The sequence below is a fragment of the Myotis yumanensis genome, unplaced genomic scaffold (genome assembly GCF_028538775.1).
Source record: "Myotis yumanensis isolate MYYU_CA2020_CCGP unplaced genomic scaffold, mMyoYum1.0.hap1 SCAF_9, whole genome shotgun sequence".
Classification (NCBI taxonomy): domain Eukaryota; kingdom Metazoa; phylum Chordata; class Mammalia; order Chiroptera; family Vespertilionidae; genus Myotis; species Myotis yumanensis.
Genome location: NW_027223760.1, coordinates 32,021,368 through 32,048,947, shown reverse-complemented (window position 1 = coordinate 32,048,947; position 27,580 = coordinate 32,021,368). Strand labels below are relative to the sequence as shown.

General features: G+C 41.6%; 1 protein-coding gene across 1 annotated transcript in view; it reads left to right on the top strand.

Annotated features, from left to right (window-relative positions):
• The window catches only part of KDM7A (lysine demethylase 7A), a 100,808-nt gene that overhangs the window by 38,038 nt on the left and 35,190 nt on the right, over positions 1-27,580 (top strand). Inside the window, exons 2-7 of the mRNA XM_070424021.1 lie at positions 3,762-3,847; positions 8,292-8,409; positions 20,346-20,506; positions 22,192-22,333; positions 22,641-22,827; positions 24,078-24,240. Of these exons, the coding sequence (XP_070280122.1) occupies positions 3,762-3,847; positions 8,292-8,409; positions 20,346-20,506; positions 22,192-22,333; positions 22,641-22,827; positions 24,078-24,240 (857 nt within the window). The remainder of the gene's footprint in view (positions 1-3,761; positions 3,848-8,291; positions 8,410-20,345; positions 20,507-22,191; positions 22,334-22,640; positions 22,828-24,077; positions 24,241-27,580) is intronic.

The following is a 27,580-nucleotide window of genomic DNA, read 5'->3' as shown; positions in this document are numbered from 1 at the left end:
AGGCCCCTCCCACTGTGGTCCCTGGTCCCCTGTCTGCCAGCAGCCCCGCTCCTGCCGCGGCCACTCCCACGCTGATGGCACCAGCCCCACTCGCACCTGCTTATGGCGTGGAGCAATTGGGACTGGCCCCAGCAGTGGGCATGAGTGAGGCCGGTGCCGTCAGAGGGTGCAAGCGGTGGCTGCTGCCCCGATTGCCCCTGAGGAGCAAGGGGAGGTGGAGAAGCCCTCAGAGGCAATTGGGGCCAGCAGCAGCCACTTGCACCTGCTGATGGCACTGAGCGATCAGGACTGGCATTGGGCACCAGCAGCAGGTACGAGCGGGTAAATCATAGGAGTAAATCTTCATGTTCCTGAATGAGAAATTTTTTTTTTTTAATCCTACACCAAAAGCAATCGGTGCCCCACCTTGGTCTGGCACCCCTGCTCATCTGCTCCACCATTCCGCCACGGCCAGCACCTGCCATGTTCCGTGCTCTGCCACCCTCTGCTGATGCCCGCCATGTTCCGCACGTGCCCCCTGGTGGTCAGGGCATGTCATAGTGACCAGTTGTTCGGTTGTTCCATCATTCAGTCTATTTACATATTAGCCTTTTATTATATAGGATACTAGAGGCCCGGTGCACGACATTCGTGTATGGGGCGGGGGTCCCTGCACCCTCTCGCAGTCTGGGACCCCTCAGGGGTTGTCTGCCTGCTGGCGTAGCACATCCCTTGAGAGGTCCTTAGTGCTGCCGCAGAGGCAGAAGAGGCTCCTGCTGCTCGCCAGTTGTGAGCCCAGCTTCTGGCTGAGTGGCACTCCTCCTGTGAGAACACACTGATCACCAGGGGACAGCTCCTGCGTTGAGCATCTGCCCCCTGGTGGTCAGTGCACATCATAGTGACCGGTCGTTCCACTGTTCGGTCGATTTGCATATTAGGGTTTTATTATATAGGATATGATCTATTTTAGTTCTTTTTGGTATATGGTGTGGAGTGGGAAGGTCCAAATGCATGGTGGGTGTAATAGTCTATAAATGTCCATTAGGTCATTTTAGAAAAATATATTCTCATTGATTTTAGAGAGAAAGGGAGAGGGAGAGAGAGACAGAAACATCAATGATGAGAGAATCATTGATCAGTTGCCTCCTACGTGCACCCCACTGGGGATTGAGCCTGCGACCTGGGCATGTGCCCTGACTGGGAATCTAATTGTGACTTCCTGGTTCATAAGTCAATGCTCAACCTCTGAGCCACGCTAGTCGGGCATGACTTACATTTAAGTCTTTCATTCATTTTGAGTTTATTCTTGTGTATGGTGTAAGTTGGTGGTCTAGTTTCATTTCTTTTAGCATGTATCTGTCCAATTTTCCCCAAGATAGGTCATGCTTTTTAATACTGATAATTCAAACTTGTGTATTTCATAGATTTTTGTTTTGCCTGTTTGTTCTATTGAATACCAAGAGTGTTATCAAAATCTTCCACTACAGTTCCTAGTATATCATCCTGGTGAATTGAAATTGTTATGATCAGTGAACATGTTTATCTCATATTTTTCCCTTTAGATTTTAGGTAGCTTAATATTAATATAGCTATACTGTCTTTTTTTTTTTTTAATATATTTTATTGATTTTTTACAGAGAGGAAGGGAGAGAGATAGAGAGTTAGAAACATCGATGAGAGAGAAACATCATCCAGCTGCCTCCTGCACATCTCCCACTGGGGATGTGCCCACAACCCAGGTACATGCCCTTGACCGGAATCGAACCTGGGACCTTTCAGTCCGCAGGCCGACGCTCTATCCACTGAGCCAAACCGGTTTCGGCTATACTGTCTTTTGATTACACTTTTCATGGTATTTATTTGCCCATCCTTTTACTTTTAATCTTTCTGTATCCTTGTTTTATGCTTCTTTCTTATAAATGGTGAATTATATTAAGTCATCTGGATAATGTCTTTTATTGTTGTTGTTAATCCTCACCCCAGGATATTTTTTTCCATTGATTTTTAGAAAAAGAGAGAGGTATGGAGGAAGGGGGAGGAAAGAGAGACAGAGAGAGAGATGTGAGAGAGACACATTGATTGATTGGTTGCCTCCTGCACGAGCCCCCGATCAAATCTATAACCCAGGTACATGCCCTTGACCAGGAATTGAACCCATGACCCTTTGGTGCTCTAACCACTTAGCACCACTGGCCAGGGCTGGATAATGTCTTAACTGAAGCATTTAGTCCATTTGTATATAATGTAATTAAATATATTTTTAAATGTCTACCTCCACTTTGTTTTGGTTTTTCTGGTTTTCTCCTTTTTTTGAATTCATTTTTTATTCCTTTTTTTCTGTGACTAGTTTAGAAGTTATACTCTGCATTTCTGTTGCTTTAGTCATCTCCCAAGGAATAATGATAGGCATCTTCAACTTATTATTGATGTCTGTTAATCATTATTTTTCCTCTCCTGCCAGTACAAATACCTTAGGACCCTGTGACCCCATTTGTCCTCTCCTGACTCAGATGTTGCTGTTGTCATGTATTTTAGTCCTTTATATATTTTTAAGTCTCACATGACATTATTTTGTTTCATGTAGTTAGTGTTCATGTAAATTTACCCACATATGTATTAGTTTCCTTTTCCCTTGCATCCCAGATCTCTTTGTGGTCATTTTCCTTCTGCAAGAAGTACATCCTTTTGTATTTCCTTTACTGTGGGTTAGCTGGAAGTGAACTCTGTTTTGGGTTGTCTACAAATACTTCCTCCTATAACTTTTTGGGAGTGCCAGTGTTATAAAATTTTATCTTAATAAATTACTTGGGTTGTAGCAAAACTGCTGGGGTCTGTCTTTAATAAATTACTCCTGTTTTCAAGATGTCACTAATAAAGTTTTTTCAGTCCCTTGTTGGTTCCCTTAAACTTTATTTAAGTGCCACTGTTATATACTCCATGGGATAGAGTATTCTAAGTACAGGGCCTCAAACTAATTGAACTGATTAATGAGGGCTCTGAGACCTGCAGCAGAACTGTTAGGACTCAGTGCTCTTACCATGTCAGTGATGTCACCCAAATTTACTAACCACCTCTAGCTGATGACAGCCATATTTTAAAGTTAGTTTGTATCTTAGTTGTCTCGGGTTGCCATAGCAAAATACCATAAGACTAGAAGGCCTAAGTAATAGAAATTTATTTTCTCACAGTCTGGAGGCTGGGTGTTCCAGATCAAGGTCCACCAGTTTGGTTTCTGAGAAGGGCTCTCTTCCTGGCTTGCAGACAGCTATGTACTCATGTGGCCTTTCTTCTTTATGTGCATGCAGAGAGAATGCAAGCTCTTTGGTGTCTCTTATAAGAACACTGATTCTATGGGATCAAGGCCCCACCCTGTGCCTTCATTTACTTCCCAGAGGCTTTATCTCCAAATAAATACAGCTGCCCTGGAGGGTTACAGTTTCAGCTGGTATACTTGGGGGTGGGAGTGAGGGGGCACAAACATTAAATACCATAACAGTTGGCACTTACATAATGGTTGAGGGTCTAATGGCTTATAATTGCATTACTTTTAATGTCTCTGCTCTGCTTATAGTAATTCACTCCCCATGTATTTGGATATATTCTCCCCCACAATTATTTAGCAAGTGTGTAGGGTAGAGAATAAAATTTATCCTTGCATGTATTCTACAAAATTTATTGGTGAGTTGGTGTACATTTCTCAGGTAAATTCCAACCAATCTAAATATAGTTAAGTGAAGATTTTAAACTGATTTACCTAGTGGCTTTATTTTTCTTTACCTTAGCTGTGTTGGAGTAGAAGAACATCATGCTGTTGACATTGACCTATATCACTGTCCCAACTGTGCAGTTCTACATGGATCCTCCTTGAGTAAGTACTAGATGCTCAAACTTAATGTGTACCTGATAATACTTCTATTTCCCAAATTTGGTCATCATACTGAGTTTGACTTGGAGTCCTGCCCCAGCCATCCTATCTACTTGAAGCCAGTCCCCAACAGTTCCATCCAGAAGATGACAGAGGGTCCAGACCAAGTCTCTGCTGATACTCTTCTTCCTGAGCTGGCAGAGCACAGCCAGGGAAGCTCCCACGTCCTCTGGAGGGAACCAGCAGACAGAGATGATGACATTTATTCTTAGCTTTTTACAAATGCTTCAGAGGAATAGATTGAAATATTATTGTTGTACAAATGTGAAAGTAGAGATTTAAAGACTTTGAAATAGGTTCTTACTACTTTTTCCTTTAAAATTTACACTGCAGCCCTAACCGGTTTGGCTCAGTGGATAGAGTGTCAGCCTGCAGACTGAAAGGTCCCAGGTTCGATTCCGGTCAAGGGCATGTACCTTGGTTGCTGGCACATCCCCAGTAGGAGGTGTGCAGGAAGCAGCTGATTGATGTTTCTCTCTCATCGATGTTTCTAACTCTCTCTCTCCCTTCCTCTCTGTAAAAAATCAATAAAATAAAATTTTTTTTAAAATTTACACTGTAAATGGGTTTTTATGTCCATTAAACTAAAGGGAAAAACTTTAGACTTAGTCATTTTAGAACAGAAAGGAACCTTTTACTCAATATGCCTTGATAAACACTTGAGTCAACTATAGGTAACCTGTATATACAACCTCTTTATTTTGAATGCAGAATTTTTTCTATTCCTTAAAAAAAAAAATAGAAATTTTGTTCTGAGGTCATGGGCAAGTAATTTTTTAAGAGACTTACTAGCAACTGACTGCTCATATATGTTTTGTTAGAAATGTTATTAATTTACCAAATTTCTTTGTAAGAGATTTAGAAATTTAAGCTATATTAATGCATTAAAATATTTCCTTGTAAAATACAGAATATCTATTTTGCTGTTACTACACGTAAAATTTGAGGTTAGCCGGTTGATAGAATTGTTACTTGTGTAATTGGCTAATTGCATAAATATTTTTAAAGGTTTTTATTTTATGTAGCATTGAAGTACATGTACTATATCACTTGATATATTTATTGACTGAGTGATTCTTGAAGGAAGTAAATAGTACTGTTTTGTTATTTGAAAAAGAAAAACAGAACTAAAATTGCTAATAGTTTTAGTTTAAAATTTAAGCATATAATCCCAAAATGAAATAATTTAATTTTTATGAAATAGTAAGTGGGTTACTATGAGGCAGAGTAATGTACGTGTGATGTACCCTATTTTTTTCCTATATGATTTAATTTTTTAAAAAGCTTGTCATGCTCACTAAATTGATTTCACAATCCATAATGGGTCACGACCTGCATTTTGAATAACGATGCATCAGAGAGAAGACTATATTACCTGGCCCTTCAGTGCTTCTTTCCTTGAATAACAGATCAGGCACTGGCTATCTTCTGGGCAGAAGTCCAACTCTGAGTACCCAAGGGAAAATGACCAAGATCTAGTAATCTCTTACATTTTGATTTAAGACTTGTTTTCCCTACCCTTTATCCTCCATACCCAACTTGGATAATCCACTTGGTCCCTTCCCGTCTACTATGAAGCCTTTCTTGCTTGCCATTCAGGTTTCCTGTTCCTTTTGGAGCTCCCCAGGAATCCTTATTATTATAGATACCATCTACACCAGTGGTTCTCAACCTGTGGGTCGCGGCCCCTCTGGCGGTCGAACGACCCTTTCATAGGGATCGCCTAAGACCATCCTGCATATCAGGTATTTACATTGCGATTCTTAACAGTAGCAACATTACAGTTATGAAGTAGCAATGAAAATAATTTTATGGTTGGGTCACAACATGAGGAACTGTATTTAAAGGGCCAGAAGGTTGAGAACCACTGATAGTATGATACCCACTTAACATGGTGAATTTAGACTTTACCCTTTTATGGGAAATAAGAACTCTATTGGAAGACAGATATCAAAAAAAAAGCCTAACACCTAAACATATATTCTCAGTGCTCTTCAGGCACATGCAATCCAAACTCAAAATTTTCTCTTTTCCCCATGAACACTACTGAAATATTTCTTCATTGGCCTCCTTCCTTAAGAGATTCAGTTAGCTCTTACAGTGGCTAATTTTGTGTGTCAAATGTGTTGACCCAACAGGATAGTCGTATCCTTCTGTTAACATCCTCCAAGTCTGAACATTTAAAAGGAAACCTTAGTAATCGACACCTTATTGGGTGCCAGGCACTATGCTAAGTAAGTACTTGATCTATGTTATCTCCTTTGATATTTATAACAGCGTGATGTGAGAAAAGTGATCTAATAGCTCTTTAATGTAGCTGTTTGGCAGAGCTAGAGTTCAAACCCATAGCTGTCCAATCCCAATCTGTTCTAATTCTAATCTGTTCTGCAAAAATGAACATTAAAACAATGTAATATCATAGTTACTTATCAAATGAGCAGCCTTTCCTTTTCTTTCCAATAATGATTGACCCAGGGCTTTGAAACAGGCTGTGTATATACATTGGTAAGAGTGTGAGTCACCTGCCACTTTTCTGAAGGCAGTTAGTTTTGCAATTTGCAGCTAGTATCTTTAAAATTTTGAGTATTTCTTCTCGCATTTTTAGGAATTTCTCCCAAGGAATTAATGAGGGAAACATATTTATGTATATGAATATCAATCCCAACTTTGTTTGAAGAAAGATTCAGGATGGACAAAGTGCATAAGAATTAAAAAATGATTATAATATGATGCATCTACATCTATATCTTAAAATCTAAGCCACTTTAAATTGCTTTTGAGTATTTATTAAGGAGAAAATGGTCATGGTATAATAAGAAAGGTAAGCAGAATTATGATCCTAGTTGAAAATAAAATGGGGATGTTTATCTATACATACATGTAAGGGAAAAAGCCCGGAATTAAATACATTTGAATTTTAGAAATGATTTTAAATGAGAAAAAATAAGACACAAAGGATACCTTAATTGGATTTTCTAGGAAGGTTGTTCTATGATTCTCAATTTTTCTCATGAGATTAAAAAAAGGAATTTACTCTCTTCTATATTGAAGGTCTGACTGCCATAAATTTCTTGGGAATCTTGTTTTAGACTCTTAGATATGAATAAGTCCAACCCTATTGATTGTTTAGTGTGACTTCTTCTTATCCATATGAGGAATCAGTATTATTATATTATTATGATTGTTGTACAGTGAAGGTGTGAAGTAATTTAAATTCATAGAGTTTGTCCCCCACTCAACATTTTGTTCTGAGAGTGTTCAAACATACAGGAAAAGTTGAAAGAATTTTACAGTGAGTACCTCTAAATCCATTATATAGATTCTACTATTAACATTTTATGTTATTTGCTTTACCACATATCTGTCCATGTAACTATCTCACTATCTATTCATCTTATTTTTATGCATTCTAAGTAAATTGCAGACATCACTACAAAGCTTAAGAGTGCTTTTTAAACTTAAAAAAAATATATATATATATATATATACACACACACACACACACACACACACACATAACTGAAATCTTGTATTAATACCACACAAAAGATAAGTAGGTGGTGCCACCCTGGTGGAAAGAGGAATCAGGTCCAGAGCTCCTCCCTTGGCCTCTTCCCCTTCTTCCCCTTTATTAAGGGTTCCTCAACACAGTTGGAGACATATCACTCATCCCCTCCCTTTCCATGCTGAGGAAACTGGAGACAGATGTGTTAAATTACTTGCCCAAGGTGGCAGAGCAGTTATGGCCAAACTAGGAGTCAAATTATAGTCTCCTGATTTTGACTGCTGTGAGTATTCAAGATTACAGCCTGCTGGAGCTAGACATTAGAAGTAACCATAAAGTCATTTATTCTGTGATTCCACTTGTCTTTCTTCAATTGTGATGCAGTCACCTGCTCTTTTTTGTGTTGGTATAACCACGCTTATTAGGGGAATAAATCTTGACATAAAAGAGAAGGGAGCTGAACTGTTAAAAATAGATTTCCAATGTGGGATCAGAGGCTCTATTCTGGAGAATGATTTGGATGGATGATCTGTAAAAATCATATTATGACCTAGTGTCCTAGTGAAAAACCATGATTTTAAATAATTGTGAGATATTATAGTATTTGTAAATGCAGATCTTATAAAAGTCTCCATCTGCTAGTTTGAATTTCTTGATTTAATTTTAAATTATTATGAAATAAAAAGAGTAGATAAAAAAAGAGTTAGTTGCCTATAGTTGCTGTATTATATAAAGTAAAATTTACTTCTTCAGCCTAGAAATGCATAAAAAATGAGTGTTTTTATTGTATTTAAAAATTGTTATGTTTAATTATCTAATGATTAGAAAGTACATAGCATCACTACATACCAAATGTTTCTTTTTTTTAATCTAAAAATCCAGTGAAAAAGAGAAGGAACTGGCACAGGCATGACTACACCGAAATTGATGATGGTTCCAAACCAGTGCAAGCTGGAACTAGGACTTTTGTGAAGGAACTACGTTCTCGAGTCTTCCCAAGGTATGGAAACCTGTTCTGACCAAAGAAAATTTAAGAACGTTACCTGATAAATTGACATATCTGCAGCAATGCTTTCAAATGTCAGGTTATGACCCATCATTATTTCAATCAAAAAATGAAATGGAGCCCTGGCCGGGTGGTTCAGTTGGTTGCAGCATCATACCATACACCAAAAGGTGGCAAGTTTGATTCCCGGTCAGGGCACATTCAGGAAGCAACAGATTAATGTGATGTTTCTCTCTCACAGCAGTGTTTCTCTCTCCCTCTCTCCCCCTTCCTTTCTAAAGTCAGTTTAAAAAAGCGAAATTGGAAATATTAGTGCATTGCAAGTAATAGGATTAAATGAGTATAGTTTCATGGAACTTCTGTTATATGCATGTGTACTGAGTCACTATGTAAAAATATATTTCTTAACTGTGGATCCCAGTCCAAAAAGTCTGAAATACAATTATTTAAGGCAATTGTTCCAAGTACTTGTTCCTTACCACAGCAGCTAGTGCTTCTTTTTCACCTCGCCTACTCCTATTTTTTCTTACGTTGTTTTCCTACCTGCCTCTGCCCTACGTCTACCAGAAGTACTCATTGCTCAGCCTCTCTGGTGGCAGCAGAAAGGGGCTTTTTGACCTTTTAAAGATAGTGGAAAGTATTTGAGTCACCTGTGGCTCAAAGAGAGTCAAAAGCATTATACAGCATTTAAACATGCTAATTTAGATCATTCCCAGCTCACTGCCTGACATCTAAGTTGATACTACAAAATAAGCTTTTACACTAGATCATATCTAGGTTTGTTAAAGAGAGAAAGTGCATTTTAAATTTAAATCACACACATGCAACTTATTTGGGAATTATTTCAGATCTTATATCTATACAACCCCTTTCTTCACAGTCTTTAGGATTCATATCCCCCTCCTCCTTCATCCTTAAACAGAAACATACAATATAAGCAGCTCCTGTTGGCTCCCTCAGGTCTACTGAGAGAAAAAACAAACACCTTGTAAATACAGGGGTTTCCATATGATTTTAGTGATATTAAAGGCTGTATTTTCAAATATTCTCCTTTATCAGTTTCAGAGTCATTGGAGAAATGTGTTTGTTTTCCTTGGTAGGTTTGGAACCTAGGGCCAGAGTTTTCAGCCTGTGTCTATGCAGGGCTTCAGAGAGGCTGTGAGTCCCCTGAAACTGTATAAACAAGCTAGTGTCAATGTGGGAATGTGCTTTTTTTTTTTTTTCAAGGGAAGGAGTAGTAGCTTTCATTTTTTTTTCAGATAGGTTTGCTCCCCAGAGTAGTGTAAAAATCCTGGCCTGGCTATTCCTTTGGCTTCTCTGCCAAACCAGATGCCGATGACAGCAGGTTATAGAGGTGGTCACGCAAGTCCAAACTGTAATTACTTTTAAATAAAGATCTTTGGTTTTATTTGTTTAACTCCATAAACCTTCACCTCATTTAGAATGACAATTACACCTACTTGAAGTGTATAAAATGAAGTGAACAGACCATCTTTTCCTCTCATTTTAAGACTTAGTGTGTTTTGACACCCTTTACTACATAAATAATAACATTTAAACATTTATGTATGTACTAGAGGCCTGGTGCATGAAATTCATGCATGGGGGTGGGGGTGTCCCTCAGCTCGGCCTGCACCCTCTCCAATCTGGGACCCCTTGGGGAATGTCCGACTGCCGGTTAGGCCCTGCTGGCTCCTAACCGCTTCTGCCTGCCAGCCTGATCGCTCCCTAACCGCTCTCCTGCTGGCCTGATTGATGCCTAACTGCTCCCCTGCTGGCCCAATCACCCCCAACTGCCCTCCCCTGCCGGCCTGGTCGCACCCAACTGCCCTCCCCTGCTGGCCATCTTGTGGCAGCCATCTTGTGATGGCCATCTTGTGGTGGCCTCTTGTGACGACGTGAGAGTGGCCATCTTGTGGCGATGTCGCACGAGGGCGTGACGCCACCTAGGCTTTTATTATATAGGACAGGGGTCCTCAAACTTTTTAAACAGGGTGCCAGTTCACTGTCCCTCAGACGGTTGAAGGGCCAGACTATAGTTTAAAAAAAAACTATGAACAAATTCCTATGCACACTGCACATATCTTATTTTGAAGTAAAAAAAAACAAATGTTTTCGGCGGGCCCGTGGGCCGTAGTTTGAGGACCCCTGATACAGGATATGTATAGATGTCATATGCATCTAAGTATTAAAAAATAAAGAGTTACGTTATGCATATGTTGTGTAACTTGATTTTTTTACTCTGTTTTGTAGATGTTCTTACATATGTATACAAAAATTTATATCATTCCGTAACTGCTATGTAGTATGCAAAAGTGTATATGTACACTGTAATTACTTAGCCATCCCCCTCTGATGTATGTTTAGTTTGTCTCCAGTTTTTTCTCTTGAAAGTATTGAGTAGCTTCTGATCTTGCTAATTCTCTTAAATTCAACCACTCATTACAACTAATTGTAAGCATCCTATTGTTCTTTTTTTTAAATTTACATCTTTATTATTGAAAGTATTACATATGTCCCCGTTGACCCCCCTTAACTGCTTCTAGCCTGCCCCCAACCCCCACCCCAGGCCTTCACCACCCTATTGTCTGTGTCCATCGGTTATGCATATATGCATGCAAGTTCTTTGGTTGATCTCTTCCCACCCACCCACCTCTGCCTTCCCTCTGAGATTCCACAGTCTGTTCCATGCTTCTAGGTCTCTGGATCAGTTTATTTTGTTAATTAGATTCCACCTATGAGTGAGAGCATATGATACTTGTCTTTCTCTGACTGGATTATTTGACTGAGCATAATACTCTTCAGGTCCCTCAAGGCTGTCTCAAAGGGTAAGAGAACCTTCTTTTTCACTGCCACATATTATTCCATGGTATAAATGTACCACAACTTTTTTATCCACTCATCTACTGATGGGAACTTAGGCTGTTTCCAGATCTTAGCTATTGTAAATTGCACTGCTATGAACATAGGGGTGCATACATTCTTTCTGATTGGTGTTTTTGAGTCTCTTAGGATATATTCCTAGAAGTGGGATCACTGGGTAAAATGGCAGTTCCATATTTAATTTTTTGAGGAAACTACAGACTGTTTTCCATAATGGCTGTATCAGTCTTCATTACCACCAGCAGTGTACTAGGGTTTCCTTTCTTCCACATCCTTGCCAGCACTTGTCATTTGTTGATTTGTTGATGGCAGCCATTCTGACAGGTGTGAGGTGCTACCTCATTGTCATTTAATTTGCATCTCTCTGCTGATCAGTGATTTTGAGCATTTTTCCATATGTCTCTTGGTCATCTACTATATGTCCGCTTTGGAGAAGTGTCTATTTAGGTCCTTTGTCCTTTTTAAAAAAATTGGATTGTTTGTCTCCCTTTTGTTAAGTTGTATGAGTGAGTTCCTTATATATTTTTGAATATTACGCCTTTATCAGATGTATCACTTCCAAATATGTTCTCCCATAGGGGGCGCCCTTTTCATTTTGTTGATGTTTTCTTTTGCTGAACAGAAGCTTTATATTTTGATATAGTCCCATTTGTTTATTTTCTTCTTTGTTTCCTTTGACCTAGGAGATGTATTGCAAACATATTGCTATAAGAGATATCTGAGATTTTGCTGCCTATGGTTTCTTCCAGGATTTTTATGGTTTCACGACTTACATTTAAGTCTTTTATCCATTTTGAGTTTATTCTTGTATATGGTGTGAGTTGGTGGCCTAGTTTCATTTTTTTTTTTTTTTTGCATGTATCTGTCCAATTTTCCCAGCACCATTTATTGAAGAGATTGTCTTAACTCCATTGTATGCTCTTGCCTCCTTTGTCAAATATTAATTGAGCATAATGGCTTAGGTTGATTTCTGGGGTCTCTGTTCTGTTCCATTGATCTATATGTCTGTCCTTGTGCCAGTACCAGGCTGTTTAGGTTATAGTGGCTTTGTAGTATAACTTGATATCTGGTATTGTGATTCCTCCAACTTTGTTCCTTTTTTTCAAGATTGCTGTGGCTATTCAGGGTCTTTTTGGTTCCATATAAATTTTTGGAGTATTTGTTCTAGATCTGTGAAATATGCTATTGGTATTTTAATAGGAATTGCATTGAATTTGTAGATTGCCTTGGGTAGTATGGACATTTTAATGAGGTTAATTCTACCAATCCATGAACATGGTATATTCTTCCACTTGTTTATATCTTCTATCTATTTTTTAAACATCTTGTAGTTTTCCAGGTACAAGTCTTTTACCTCCTTGGTTAAGTTTATTCCTAAGTGTCTTAATTTTTTTTGTTATAGTGGCAAATGAGATTGTTTGTTTAGTTTCTCTTTCTGAGAATTAATTATTGGTGTATAAAAATGCCATCGATTTCTGGGTGTTAATTTTGTATCCTGCTACATTGCCAAATTCCTTTATTAAATCTAGTAGTTTTTTGGTGGAGTCTTTGGGGTTTTCTATGTACAATATCATGTCATCTGTGAATAATGAGAGTTTTACTTCCTCCTTTTTAATATGGATGCCTTTTATTGCTGCTGCTTGTCTCATCGCTGTTGCTAGGACTTGCAGTACTATCCTATCTAATATAAGGGTAATACGCAAATTAACCATCACTCCATCACAAATGGCGGTGCCCATAGCTACAAGATGGCGGCGCCCAGTCCCCTCAGCCTTGCCGGAGTCCCCCAGTCCTGGGGGGGCGGCTGCTGAGAGCGGGTAGCATGAGTGGCCTGGTGGAATGCTTGCTTTGTTGCCGCAGCAATGAGGCAAGCGTTCCGCCTGGGCCGCGGAGGGCCTCTGGGCAGCGGGTGCATCCCGCCCTGGCTGTGGGGGGCCTCTGGGTCGTGGAGAGCCTCTGGGCAATGGGCGCAGAGCGGCCAGGCCCTGCAGAGAGCAGAGAACCACGGGGAGTGGGCCTAAGCCATCAGGGCTCCAGGATTGGAGAGGGCTCCCAGATTGGAGAGGGTGCAGGTCAGGCTGAGAGACCCCCCCCCCCCCCCCCATGCACGAATTTCATGCACTGGGCCTCTAGTGTTGAATAAGAGTGGTGAAAGCAGACATCCCTGTCTTGTACCTGTTCTTAGGGGAAATGGTTTTAGTTTTTGCCCATTGAGTATGATGTTGGCTGTAAGTTTATCATATATGGCCTTTATTATGTTGAGATATGATCCGTTTATTCCCCTTCACTGAGACTTTTCATCAGAAATGGATATTGGATTTTGTCCAATACTTTCTCTGCATCTATTGATAATTATGTGTTTTTTGTCTTACACATAATTTACTACTTACAATCACAGTTTATGTGATATATCATGTTTATTGGTTTGCGAATATCGTACCAGCCTTGCATCCCTGGAATAAATCCACTTGGTCATGGTGTATGATCTTTTCAATATATTGCTGGATCTGATTTGCTAATATTTTCTTAAGGATTTTAGCACTTATATTCATCAGGAATATTGGCCTATTGTTCTCTTTCTTTGTAATATCTTTATCTGGTTTTAGAATTAGGATAATGCTAGCCTCATAAAAAGAGCTTGGAAGTGTTCCTTTCTCTTGGATTTTTTGGAATAGTTTGAGGAGTATAGATGTTAGTTCTTCTTTATATGTTCAGTAAAATCCCCTGTTAAGCCATCTGGACCAAGGCTTTTGTTTGCTGGGAGTTTTTGATTACTGCTTCTGTTTCATCAGTTGCCATTGGCCTATTCTGGTTTTCTTATTCTTCCTGATTCAGTTTTGGGAGATTGTATTTTTTTAGGAATTCGTCCATTTCATCCACTTTGTCCAGCTTGTTGGCAAATAGTTGTTCATAGTAACTCCTTACAATCCTTTGTATTTCTGTGGTGTCAGTGGTTACTTCTCCACTTTTGTTTCTGATTTTATTTATTTGGATCCTCTTTGTTTCTTGATGAGCCTGGCTAATGGTTCATTAATCTTGTTTATCTTTTCAAAGAACCAGCTCTTGGTTTCATTGATATTTTTGTATTGTTTTTTTAGCCTCTGTTGTTTATTTCTGCTCTGATTATTATTTCCTTCCTTCTACTTACTATGGACTTTTCTTGTTTTTCTGTTTCTAATTCTTTAAGTTGTAGGGCTAAATAGTTTATTATTAATTTTTCTTGTTTTTTTTTTGAGGTAGGCCTGTAGTGCTATGAACTTCCCTCTCAGGACTGCTTCAGCTGTGTCCCATAGATTTGCGGTTGTTGTGTGTTCATTTTCAGTTGTTTCCAAGAAGTATTTTATTTCTTTCTTAATCTTGTTGGTAACCCATTCATTGTTTAATAACATGCTATTTAGCCCCCATGTGTTTGAATGTTTTTACTGTAGTTGATTTCTAATTTTATTCCACTGTGATCTGAGAAGATGCTTAATATGATTTCAGTCTTCTTGAACTTGTAGATACTTGTTTTGTGTCCTAACATGTGGCCTGTCTTTGAGAATTACCCATGTGCACTTGAGAAAAATGTATATGCTGTAGCTTTGGGGTGAACTGTTTCATAGATGTCAACTAAACCAGTTTGATCCATTGTGTCACTTAGAGTCTCTTGTTTCCTTGTTAATTTTTTGTCTGGAAGATCTATCCAGTGAAGTCAGTGGGGTGTTAAAAGTCCTTTACTATGACTGTATTATTGTTGATCTCTCCCTTAAAGTCCTCTAGAAGATTTTTTTGTATATTTAGGTGCTCCTATATTGGGTGCATATATTTTTGCAGGGTTATATCCTCTTGTTGGATTGATCCCTTTAGTATTATGTAGTGACTTTTATTGTCTCTTGTGATGATCTTCATTTTGAAGTCTGTTTTGTCAGATATGAGTATTGGTACCCCAGCTTTTTTTTTTTTCATTTCCATTTGCATGGAAAATTTTTTCCATCCCTTTACTCTCATCCTGTGTGAGTCTTTTGTTCTGAGGTGGGTCCTGCTAGATAGCATATAATTGGTTCATGTTTTTGTATCCATTCAGCTATCCTATATCTTTTAATTGGAGCACTTAATAATAACATTTAAGGTTATTGATAGGTATTCATTTATTGCCATTTTAGTTCTTGATGCCTATGTTTCTCTCTATTTCTTTTCATTATCAGAACCAAACCAGCACTGCAAGAAATGCTAATGGGACTGCATTTCTTGCAGTGCTGGTTTGGTTCTGATAAACTCCTTTAGCCTTTTTTTTTCTGTGAAGCTTTTTATTTCACCATCTATTTTGAATGATAGCCTTGCTGGATATAGTAATCTTGGTTTCTTGATTTTCATTACCCTGAATACTTCATGTCATTCCCTTCAGGCCTGTAGAGTTTCTGATGAGAAATGAGTTGACAGCCTTATGGGAGCTACTTTGTAGGTAACAAATTGCTTTTCTCTTGCTGCTTTTAAGTTTTTCTCTTTGTTTTTAATTTTTGGCATTTTAATTATGATATGTCTGGGTGTGGGCCTGTTTGGGTTCTTTTTGCTTGGGACTCTCTATGCCTCCTAAACTTGTGTGACTTTTTTCTTTACCAGGTTAGGGAGCTTTCCTGCCGAAATTTCTTCAAACACATTCTCTATCCCTTGCTCACTTTCTGTCTCTTCTGGCACACCTATTATGTAAATACTAGAGTCCCGGTGCATGAAATTCGTGCGGGGGGGGGGGGGGGGGTGTCCCTCAGCCCAGCCTGCACCCTCTCCAATCCAGAACCCCTCGGGGGATGTCCGACTACTGGTTTAGGCCCGATCCCTGCGGTTTAGGGCCTAAACTGGCAGTCGGACATCCATCTTGCAATCTGGGACTGCTGGCTCCTAACCGCTCACCTGCCTGCTTGCCTAATCACCCCTAACCACCTCTGCCAACCGACCTGATGCCCCAACTGTTCCTCTGCCAGCCTGATCACCCCCTAACTGCCCCCCCCTGCTGGCCTGATCACCCCTAACCGCCTCTGCCTTGGCCCCTGCCACCGTGGCTTTGTCCGGAAGGACGTCTGGAAGATGTCTGGTCTAATTAGCATATTACCCTTTTATTAGTATAGATTGTTAAGTTTCATGTTGTACCATAGCTCCCTTAAGTTGTCCTGTTTTTTAAATTGTTTTTTCTTTCTTTTTGATTCTCTGATTGAGTAATTTTTTTCTAACCTATCTTCTAATTCACTGGTCCAATCCTCGGCTTCCCCTAATCTGCTGTGTATTCCTTCCACTGTGTTCTTTATTAGTGCTATGTCATTCTTCATAGTTACTGTCTTTTCTCATGCTGTTGAACATCTTTGTCATCATTATTCTGAACTTTATGTCTGATGAATTTCTTATCTCCATTTCATTTAATTCTTCTCCTGGAGAATTATCTTGTGATAATTCAAGGCCCACAGCCAGACACACCTTTCTCAGTTCTGGGAGCCCAGCTTGGAGTTTCACTTGGGGCTTGTTTTTTGTCTCCCCATTTTGGCTACTTGTCTAGGTTTGTTTCTCTGTATTAGGTAGATCTGCTACTACTCCCAGTCTCTAGTGCAGGAAAATGCTAGACACTGTTTGTGATTGGCTCTGAGTACTCTGTTTAAAGCTATCAGCAATCCATAGCTTGTGGCTTCCTCTACTGGGGCTGGGTGTCTTTGGAGAGAACCAAAATGTTTACCAGGATATGCTTTTCTTAGCCCCGGGCCTGGGATTAGATCAGGCAAAGACTCAAAGCCTCCAGGGACTCTTCCTGCTTGCAGTCCCATTGACACTCAAACTGAATAGCCTTAGGCTGTTGACCACAGGGTGGGGCAAGAGGTCTCCAACAGGGTAGGGTAACTGCCTTCCCCCCAGGCAAAAACCTCCTGGATAGCAAAGGTCCACAGCCAGAGAAATATGTCCTCAGCAGCGCAAGGAAATGACTCAGGACAGGAAACCGGGGTGGCTGCCCTCTGATCTCCAACCCTAGAGCCCTCAATCCTGGCTTCTGCTCACACTGCTCCAGTCCACTCTACCTTCCCTCTGTTGGAGCCCAAAGTGAGTGGCTACACAGAAAATTTTGTGCATTGGCCCTTTAAGAGGGTGCCTGCATTTCCAGCATTCTCTTGCTGGCAGACAGCAACCCTGCTGCTTTTCAGACAGATGTTCTGTGGGTACCTTTCTCAGTTCTGGTTCTCTGGGCTGGGGAGCCCAGCTTGGAGTTTAAAACCCCAGAATTCTGCCCTAGCCAGTTTGGCTCAGTGGATAGAGTGTTAGCCTGCGGACTGAAGGGGTCCTGGGTTCGATTGTGGTCAAGGGCACATGTAAGGTTGAGGGCTCCACCTGTAGTAGGGGGTGTGCAGTAGGCAGCCAATCAATGGTTCTCTCTTATCATTGATGTTTCTATCTCTTGCTCCCTCTCCCTTCCTCTCTGAAATGAATTAATTTTTTAAAAAAGACCCCAGAGTTCGCAGTGGGAACCCCCTCACAGCTCTGAGATATCCCTTCAGAACTTCAGTTGCTCTCTGTGGGAGCCCGGGCAGCCCTTTTGTGCCTCTGCACTTCCTACCAGTCTCTACGAGGTTTCCACTTTCCATCTTTGGTTATCAGGGTTCTCTCCAGCTAGTCTTCAGTTGATTTTTCAGAGTGGTTTTTCTGTATTTTAGTCGTATTTCCAGTTTGGTCCTGGGAGAGTGTCAGTGTAGCTTTCACTTACTCCACCACCATTTGGAATCCTCATCCTATTATTCTATTATCTCTTCTACTGTGGCTTATGTAAACATTTACATACTGAAATACATTTTTTATTATGAACTATTTTTTTCTCTTGTTATACTTAAGGCATTTTATATAATACTAGAACCCTGGTGCACCAGTGGGGTCCCTTGGCCTGGCCTGTGGGATTGGGCCGAAACCGGTTCTCTGACATCCCCTGAGGGGTCGGGATTATGAGAGGGCACAGGCCAGGCTGAGGGACCCCACTGGTGCACGACTGGGGCCAGGGAGAGACATGGGAGGTTGGCCAGCTGGAAAGGGACCGTGGGAGGGCTCCAGGGTGTGTCTGGCCTGTCTCTCTCAGTCCCGATTGGCTGGACCCCAGCAGCAAGCTAACCTACCAGTCGGAGCGTCTGCCCCCTGGTGGTCAGTGCAGGTCATAGTGAGTAGTTGAGCGGCCTTAGCATATCATGAACATATTTTTTTTTATATATATCACTAGAGGCCCGGTGCACGAAATTCGTGCACTGGGGATGGGTGGGGGGTCCCTTAGCCCAGCATGTGCCCTCTTGCAGTCCGGGACCCCTCCCTTGTTACTGCCCAGCTGCTTGCTGCTTCCTACCACTTGGCTTGCTGCTCCTTAGTGCTGCCACAAAGGCCTCGGGTCTGCTGGGTGCCAGGCCTGCGGGTTTGTGTCTCTGATACCCCCAGCAGCCCCAGCACCAAGGTGGCCGGCCGTGGAGCTGCTGGGTACAGGCCACCCGTTGCGTGTTTGTGTCTTCTATCAGGCCCCCAGCAGCCCCAGCAGCCCCAGCACCACCTAAATAACGTAAGGGAAACTTTATTTAGTCTTCTTTTAAAAGCAATCTAGTTTAAAAATGAGTTGCAGTTAAGACAGAACAAAGAACATGGTACCTAAGAGTGAGATAGACTGACAGAGGAGAGGCTGGGCACTGGTCAGGGGCTACATGCCAACTGTTCTCCACCTGGGAAATGATGTAAAATTGGTTTCTTTAGTTTTCTGCTTAATGGTCTTCTCCAGCACTGAGGTCAGAGGAGCTGCCTTCCAGCCCATAGGCTGCTTCTCAGAGTCGAAAATTTCGCCATAGGCCTCTGCCTAGGACAGGACCTCTGCACCCCCAGGGTGCATAAACACACAGGGCTTCCATCAGGCTCCGCTGATCCCGGGGGTGGGAGGCCTCTCGGCTCTGCTGATCCAGGCGGCCTGGAGGCCTCTCCCCTCCACTGATCCCCGGGCCAGGGAGGCCTCTCGGCTCCGCTGATCCAGGGGCCAGGAGGCCTCTCGGCTCCGCTGATATCGGGGCCGGGAGGCCTCTCGGCTCCGCTGATATCGGGGGCGGGAGGCCTCGCAGCTCCGCTGATCCCCGGGCTGGGAGGCCTCTCGGCTCCTTTGATCCAGGGGCCAGGAGGCCTCTCGGCTCCGCTGATCCCCGGGCCGGGAGGCCTCTCAGCTCCGCTGATCCTTGGGCTGGTAGGCCTCTCGGCTCGCTGATATCCGGGCAGGGAGGCCTCTCAGCTCCGCTGATCCAGGCAGCCTGGAGGCCTCTCGGCTCCGCTGATCCCAGGGCTGGGAGGCCTCTCGGCTCTGCTGATCCCCGGGCCGGGAGGCCTCTCGGCTCCGCTGATTCCGTGGCCAGGAGGCCTCGAGGCTCCACTGATCCAGGCGGCCGGGAGGCCTCTCGGCTCCGCTGATCCCTGGTCAGTGAGGCCTCTCTGCTATGCGGCTTCAGGGCTGTTTGGCTTCGCTCTACCGCTTGGAGCCTGAGTTTGCAGATTAACCGCCATCTTTTAGCTTCTACTTGAAACATTGTATCTTTTGGAGCTGTTGCTTCAGGAGCTCAGAGCCCCGCAGTTGCAGGCGGGAACCTTGGTTTTCTCTATCACTGGGGCAACCAAGCATCCTGTTCTCAGCTGCCTGGCTGCCCGCCGCCATCTTGGCTGACAGTTAATTTGCATATACTCACTGATTAGCCAATGAAAAGGGTAGCGGTCGTACGCCAATTACCATGTTTCTCTTTTATTAGTGTAGATTAACATATTATGCTTTGATTGGTTGAACAGCTGACCAGTCAAGTGGACACTTAGCATATTAGGCTTTTATTATATAGGATGTATTTTCAGTTCTATATATTGAAGTAATTATAAATTTTACTTTAAACAACATTTGTTCTAAAAAGAGGAATTAGGTATAACAGGTTGAGAATCACTTATATAGATAAGATAATAATGTAGTATATGAACTAACTCATTACCAGAGTTATTTTTAAACTGAACTTAACAAAGATGACATTTTACTCTTCCATTTTCCTTAGTGCCGATGAGATCATTGTGAAGATGCACGGCAGCCAGCTGACACAGAGATATCTGGAGAAACATGGATTTGAGGTCCCTATTATGGTCCCCAAGTTAGATGACCTAGGACTCAGGCTCCCTGCAGCTACGTTTTCTGTTATGGATGTGGAACGTCATGTAGGTACGAACTTGATTCCTTTAAGTACTTGTGAATAAATGGTAAAAGTAAAAATGATATTGTCCTAACAATATTAAAAATTGAATGAAAAGAGGTTAATTTAGTTCAGTTTCCTGGATCAGGAAAGATGCAATTCAATATCACCTATGTTGAAAACTATTTTTTTCTCAGCAGGTTTACCATTGTGAAAAAAACAGAATGAAACATTTTGCCTATTCTTATTTCCTGAGATCCACCCTGCTGCTTTTTTTGTTGTCATCAAATTTTCTGGTACTTTCTAGGAAAAACTATTACTGAGGAGTAGTTACAGATACTGGGAAAAAGACAGTGGGGAACTGGATTGGATTTAGGTGCAAGAAGAGATATTTTCAAACCTGTTTTTATATTTATGACTTGGTGATGTTGCCATTTAATGATGTCTGGACCTAATTTGTTACTTTGAAGCCCAGAAAGGCATAAGAAACAAGGGGAAAATCATTCATCTGTTGACATTTTTAGTTATTTTATTTATTCTCATGGTATTTATAGATAAAGCTGACTACATATAGATCTCATTCCTCATCAGCAATAGATAGGTATTATTTGAGGATTAGATCTCAAATTTAACTTGACTCAAAACTGCACATCCACTGTAGTACGTTATGTATCTGAGAACTTGTCCTTTTATTGAGCCTTCAGTTTGACAGTTCTCAGTGATAACTGTTTCAGAGAGGAGATTCAATTAAATGGCATGACTTCACTTCAGGTGATTTTGAATATTTGATAAATTAGGGGATGAAGCTGAGGTTTAACCTAAATCTGTTTGCCTACTTAGCACTGTAAAATAAATATAGTGTAATGTAAGTATAGGGAAAAAATGTTCAAACTATTTGATAGTTAACTTTTTAGTACTGTAAAGCCCTTCATTTAACAGAATTGTCTTGCCTTTTAAGTATAAAATAAAGTCTACTAGGTATTTGACATATATAAAATTACATTAAAATAAAAAATGGCATTTATTTGTTTTATAGTTCAGACTGGTTAAGCATTGCTATATTTACAATGTCCTGTAGGACATAGTAATACTGATTGTGTTTCCTAGGCTGGTGATGCAGTGGTGTGCAAGCAACACCTCATGATTTTACAGGAAATTTGTAAAATTTATCCCAATTGAGAACTCATTCCACAGACACTAATATGACTGATTTTTGCTTCGTAACTACTAATATTTTCTTGAAGCAGAGTATTAGAAGAGAAGACTACCAGGCAAGCAGAAATTGTTTGTCCTAGTTAACTTGTCCCCCAATGACTGATCAGTTTTTCAAAATGGTAGACTTAGAATGTTAGGTGTTATAGAGGTGAAAGGGAAAAGGCAGTCCCCCTCATTTTATACGTGAAGAAATGAAACTCAGAGCATCTGGTAGTTTCTACAGACCCGTCTAATGTATTTTTGTATTATGAGCTGCACACAAGAAATCATTGGCATATGCAAACATACAAGTTTTTACACTCAGTATTACTAGTAATTATGCATCTCTGTCTTAATTACTTTCTTTCCTTTAAAAACCATCCTCCTTTTCAAAAGTTCCAGTTGGACTTAAAAATTAAGGATATAGGGAGACTCTTTGTCTAAGCTATATATTTTTGTTTAGGGCATCTATTGATGTAACTTTTAAGCCCAATAATAAGACTATAATTTTTCTCTGCAGGTGGTGACAAAGTGATAGATGTCATTGATGTGGCAAGGCAGGCAGACAGCAAAATGACACTTCACAATTATGTTAAATACTTCATGAACCCTAACAGACCAAAAGTGTTAAATGTGATCAGCCTTGAATTTTCAGATACAAAGTGAGTAGTTCTGGACATTTTGGGTTAGCCTTCTGAGTGTTAGCTAAATGTAGTTAAATGCTAAATTTATTTAGTAAGAAGATTAATTGCGACTTCTTAAGTGCTCCAGTGATAGCAGCATTGTAAATTTTGCTTTGGCATCCTCAGAGAATGTTTAGAAATACAATGGGTTTAAACTTGAAGTATTGTTGTTAACCTTGATTTCCAGTTAATCTCTTGGTTTGGGTTGAGATGGGCGATGACATTTTAAGAAGTTTTAATTTGCGTGATGTGGGTGTGTGTATGTATGTGTGTTTGTTTTTTAAAGGATGTCTGAATTGGTGGAGGTCCCTGACATAGCCAGAAAACTTTCCTGGGTGGAAAATTATTGGCCAGATGATTCGGTCTTTCCCAAGCCATTTGTTCAGAAATACTGCTTAATGGGAGTTCAAGACAGCTACACAGATTTCCACATTGACTTTGGTGGAACTTCAGTTTGGTACCATGTCCTCTGGGTAAGATTGGGGTATTTCTTTGTTCTCTTATTGATAAAAATATATAGTCCTATTTTTCCAGGGGTGCATTTATTTGCTGAAAATGACATTTTAAAGAGGGAAGTATTTGTACTTTTTAAGTAGGATCTGTCATTTTACCTTTAAATGTTATGAATTTTTTTAATCCCAAGTAATAAAGGAGCTATGAGTGCTTAATTTATATTTAGATTCCCTTTTTTGGGCCATTATCTTATAAGTTGGTCTCTAGTAGCCTTTTGTCTCTTCCTCATCAATTATCACTTAATCCCTGTATCAATCCCCGAGGAGCAAAATTACAGTAATAATAATTGCTTCTGACCTTAAAATTAGGCTAAGACAGCTAGTTGGATAAGTCAGGAAGGTCCATGAAATACTAATTCTTCCTGGCAGCTTATATTCACCTTGTTTTATCTGGCACTATACTATTCACAGTAGCTACTAGCCACATGTGGCTAAATTTTAAATAATTAAAATTGAATATAATTGAAAATTCAGCTCCTCACTTGAGGAACTGAATTTTAGTGCAAATGAGGAACTGAATTTTAAATTAGTATTTTACGAATTAGTATTTTATGGCTTATCACAGTAGCCACATGTGGCTTATGACTATTGTATTGGACAGCACAGACATAAAACATTTCCATCATCATAGGACATTCTGTTGGGCAGTGCTGATCTAGAACCAAATCTTTGTCTATATTAAATGCCTGTGCATCAGCAATGCTCTATACTATAGTATATGATATTGTGTCTTTGAGCTCCTATTTCTTTTCTCCATGAGAAAGTCAAGGGTTATAGTTCATTAAAGGAAGTTGATTTGCAGGTCTTTAAAAATAATCATTATATTATAGATCTTAGGAGAAAGGGCAAAATTTTAGAAATGACTCTTTGTAACCTGGGGTCTATTAACGAGTATTTACTTCTATACCTTGAAAATGAGATCAGTAGGATGTTTGTGATTTTTTTTTTTTTTACCTTCTTCTCATAACTATTTCTTCAACGGTACTTTATTGACTCCTTGTCATATTTGGAAGGGGGAGCTTTAGCTCTTGTGAAGATGCTTGTTAAGGGCAATAGCTTTTGATCAGGTATGTGAAGTATGTCTTTTTGAGCCTAAAAAATCTAATAATTATCTTATTTAATTTAGGTCATTGTATTGGGAAATTGCATCAAGGTAGGCCATCCTAAGAATGGCTTTTTTCTTTTTAATAACTGTGTGATTTTCCTTTTAGGGTGAGAAGATTTTTTATTTGATAAAGCCAACAGATGAAAATTTGGCACTCTATGAGTCTTGGAGTTCATCTGTGACCCAGAGTGAGGTGTTCTTTGGAGATAAGGTGGATAAATGCTACAAATGTGTGGTAAAGCAGGGACATACCTTATTTGTTCCTACAGGTAAGGTTTCAGTTCCATTCTTGCTGCCCATTGTTGATACTCAGACACATTAAATCAGCTTTTAATGAGAAACTCTGCTTGAACTGTTTGGAAAGTAGCTTTGCACAACTTTGTGGTGTTTTATGTCATTTTCCATCATTTTGATTTTTGTTCAGATAAAGTTCAGACTATAATATTCCTCCTTTAAAGTGTACAAGTCAGTGGTTTTATTAGATTAATAAGGTTGTGCAACCTTACCACCATCTAATTTTAATTTCATCACCTCAAAAGGAAATCCTATATCAGTTAACAGTCACATCTCCATTCCCCTTATCTTTAAGCCCCTAGGATACTTTCAGTCTCTGCATTTGCTTGGTCTGGACATATCATGTATATATGTAGACTATCATATCTAGCTTCTTTTTTTTTTAAATATTTTTTTTGTTGAGTTCAGAGAGCAAGGGAGAGGGAGAGAGTGACAAGCATCAATGATGAGAGAGAATCATCGATCGGCTGCTTCCTGCACGCCCCACACCGGGATTGAGCCCGCAACCTGGGCATGTGCCCCTGACCAGAATCAAATCCAGGACCCTTCAGTCTGCAGGCCAATGCTCTATCCACTGAGCCAAACCAACCAGGGCTGTATCTAGCTTCTTTATTAGCATAATGTTTACTAGGCTCATCCTCATTGCAGCACGTATGAGTACTTCATTACTTTAAAAAAATATATGAATTTATTGATTTCAGAAAGGAAAGGAGAGGGAGAGGAAGATAGAAGCATCAGTGAGAGAGAATCATTGATTGGCTGCCTCCTTCATGCTCCCCACAGGATTGAGCCCACAACCCAGGCATGTGCCCTGACCATTTTAGTGGGTATGAAGTAGTGGTATCTCACTGTGATTTTGATTTGTATTTCCTTTATGAGTAATGATGCTGAGCATTTTTCTTGTGCTTATTGGCCATTTGAATATCTATTTGGAAAAATGTTTATTGAAATTTTTTGCCCATTTTTAAGTTGGATTGTCTTTTTATTGTTGAGTTGTAAGTATTCTTTATATACTGTATTCTGTATACTATACCCTTATCAAACATATAATTTGCAAATATTTTCTCCTATTCTGGTGGGTTGTCTTTTTACTTTCTTGATAATGTCCTTTGCAAAAAATTTAAAAACTTTGATGAAGTTCCCTTTAACTTTAACTGGTCAGCTCTAAAGCTATGGAAGGCCAAGCCAGCAGTGAGACTGGGCTTTTTCCTGGGACAGTTAGGAGTATGTTTTGAGGGACCTGAGGAAGAAATTGAGTACCAGCCTTAGCTGCAGCTCAAGTATCATTACCAAGCGTGTCGTTTTGAGATGTGATGGGACACAGAGCTCTCCAGGCCAGGGGTTTTAGAATTGTGTTATTCTGACGTGAGTAACCTTAAGGCTATAGAGTTCACAGGGATTTGTTACTAAAGGCCCTGCTTTCTTGCTTTGCTTCCAGTGCATATATATAATAAATAAATTTGTATCAAATAAATGAATTAATAAATGCCTAAAACTATCAGAATTTATGGATCTAGGTAAGTATCAGCATTTTCATTTGAATGGGCTAAGCTCCTCCCTTAAATTTTCTTCCCAGTGCTCCCTTTTATAACAGACTAGAGGCCCGGTGCACAAAAATTTGTGCACTCAGGGTGGGGGGGGTCCCCCAGCCCGGCCTGTGCCCTCTCGCAGTCTGGGACCCCTCGGGAGATAATGACCTGCTGGCTTAGGCCTGCTCCTGGGTGGCAGAGGGCAGGCCCAATCCCTAAGTGCAGCCCCTGGTCAGGCTCAGAGCAGGGCTGATTGGGGAGTTGGGGCGCCGCCCCCTGTCATGCACAGAGCAGGGCGGATCGGGAGGTTGCGATGCCACCCTCAGTCACGCTCAGGGTAGGGCCGATTGGGGGGTGGGGCACCGCCCCCTGTCACACTCAAGGCAGGGTCGATGGGGAGGTTGCGGCGCCACCCCCTGTCATGCACAGAGCAGGGCCGATCAGGGGGTTGGGGCGCTGCTCCCTGTCACACACAGAGCAGGGCTGATCAGGGGGTTGGGGCGCTGCCCCCTGTCACTCACAGAGCAGGGCCCATCAGGGAGGTTGGGGCTCCGTACCCTGTCACCCACAGAGTAGGGCCGATCAGGGGGTTGAGGAGCTCCCCCCTATCACTCACAGAGCAGGGCCAATCAGGGGGTTGGGGCGCTGCCCCCTGTCACTCACAGAGCAGGGCCGATCAGGGGGTTGGGGTGCTGCCCCCTGTCACTCACAGAGCAGGGGCCATCAGGGGGGTTGGGGCTCTGTATCCTGTCACGCACAGAGTAGGGCCGATCAGGGGGTTGAGGAGCTCCCCCCTGTCACTCACAGAGTAGGGCCGATAGGGGAGTTGGGGCACCGCCCCCTGTCACACACAGAGCAGGGCGGATCAAGGGGTTGGGGCGCTGCACCCTGTCACACTCAGGGCAGGGCCAATGGGGAGGTTATGGCTCTACCCTGTCACACACAGAGCAAGGCCTGTGGAGGGGGGTTGGGGCGCCACCCTCTATTACCCACAGAGCAGGGCTGATCAGGGGGTTGGGGCACCACCACTGTCACACTCAGGGCAGGGCCGATGGAGAGATTATGGCTCTACCCTGTCACACACAGAGCAGGGCCCGTGGGGGGGTGGGGGTTGGGGCGCCGCACCCTGTCACACACACAGCAGGGCCGATCAGGGGGTTGGTGCGCTGCACCCTGTCACACACACAGCCGCAGGGCAATCAGGGGATTGGGGAGCTCCCCCTCTATCAGGCACAGAGCAGGGCAGATAGGGAGGTTGTGGCCCCGCCCCCTGTCACACACAGAGCCGCAGGGCAATCAGGGGGTTTGGGTGCTGCCCCCTGTCATGCTGATCCCGGTGCCGGGAGCCTCGCTGCTCTGCTGATCCCGGTGCCGGGAGGCATATTACCCTTTTACTATATAGGATAGAGGCCTGGTGCATGGGTGGGGGCTGGCTGGTTTGCCCTGAAGGGTGTCCTGGATCAGGGTGGGGGTCCCCACTAGGGTGCCTGGCCAGGCTGGCTGAGGGGCTGAGGGCTGTTTTCCAGCTGGCAGGTGACTAAAAGCTCCCAACCGCTCCTTGTTTTTTTTTATTCTGGGCCAGCTTTAGCTCTGAGGCCTCGCTGCTGAAAACATCGATACAATGTTGCGGTCCGGGGCTGACTGAAAGCTGGTTTCTGGGGTTTTGTTTAGCTTCTTATTTGCAACATAGTACATAGTTGCTTAGAGTTGCAGCTGAGAGGCCGGCAAGTTAGGCGGGGAACGTTGGAGTCTGCAGTCACTGGAGGAAGCAAGCCTCCCTTTTCGC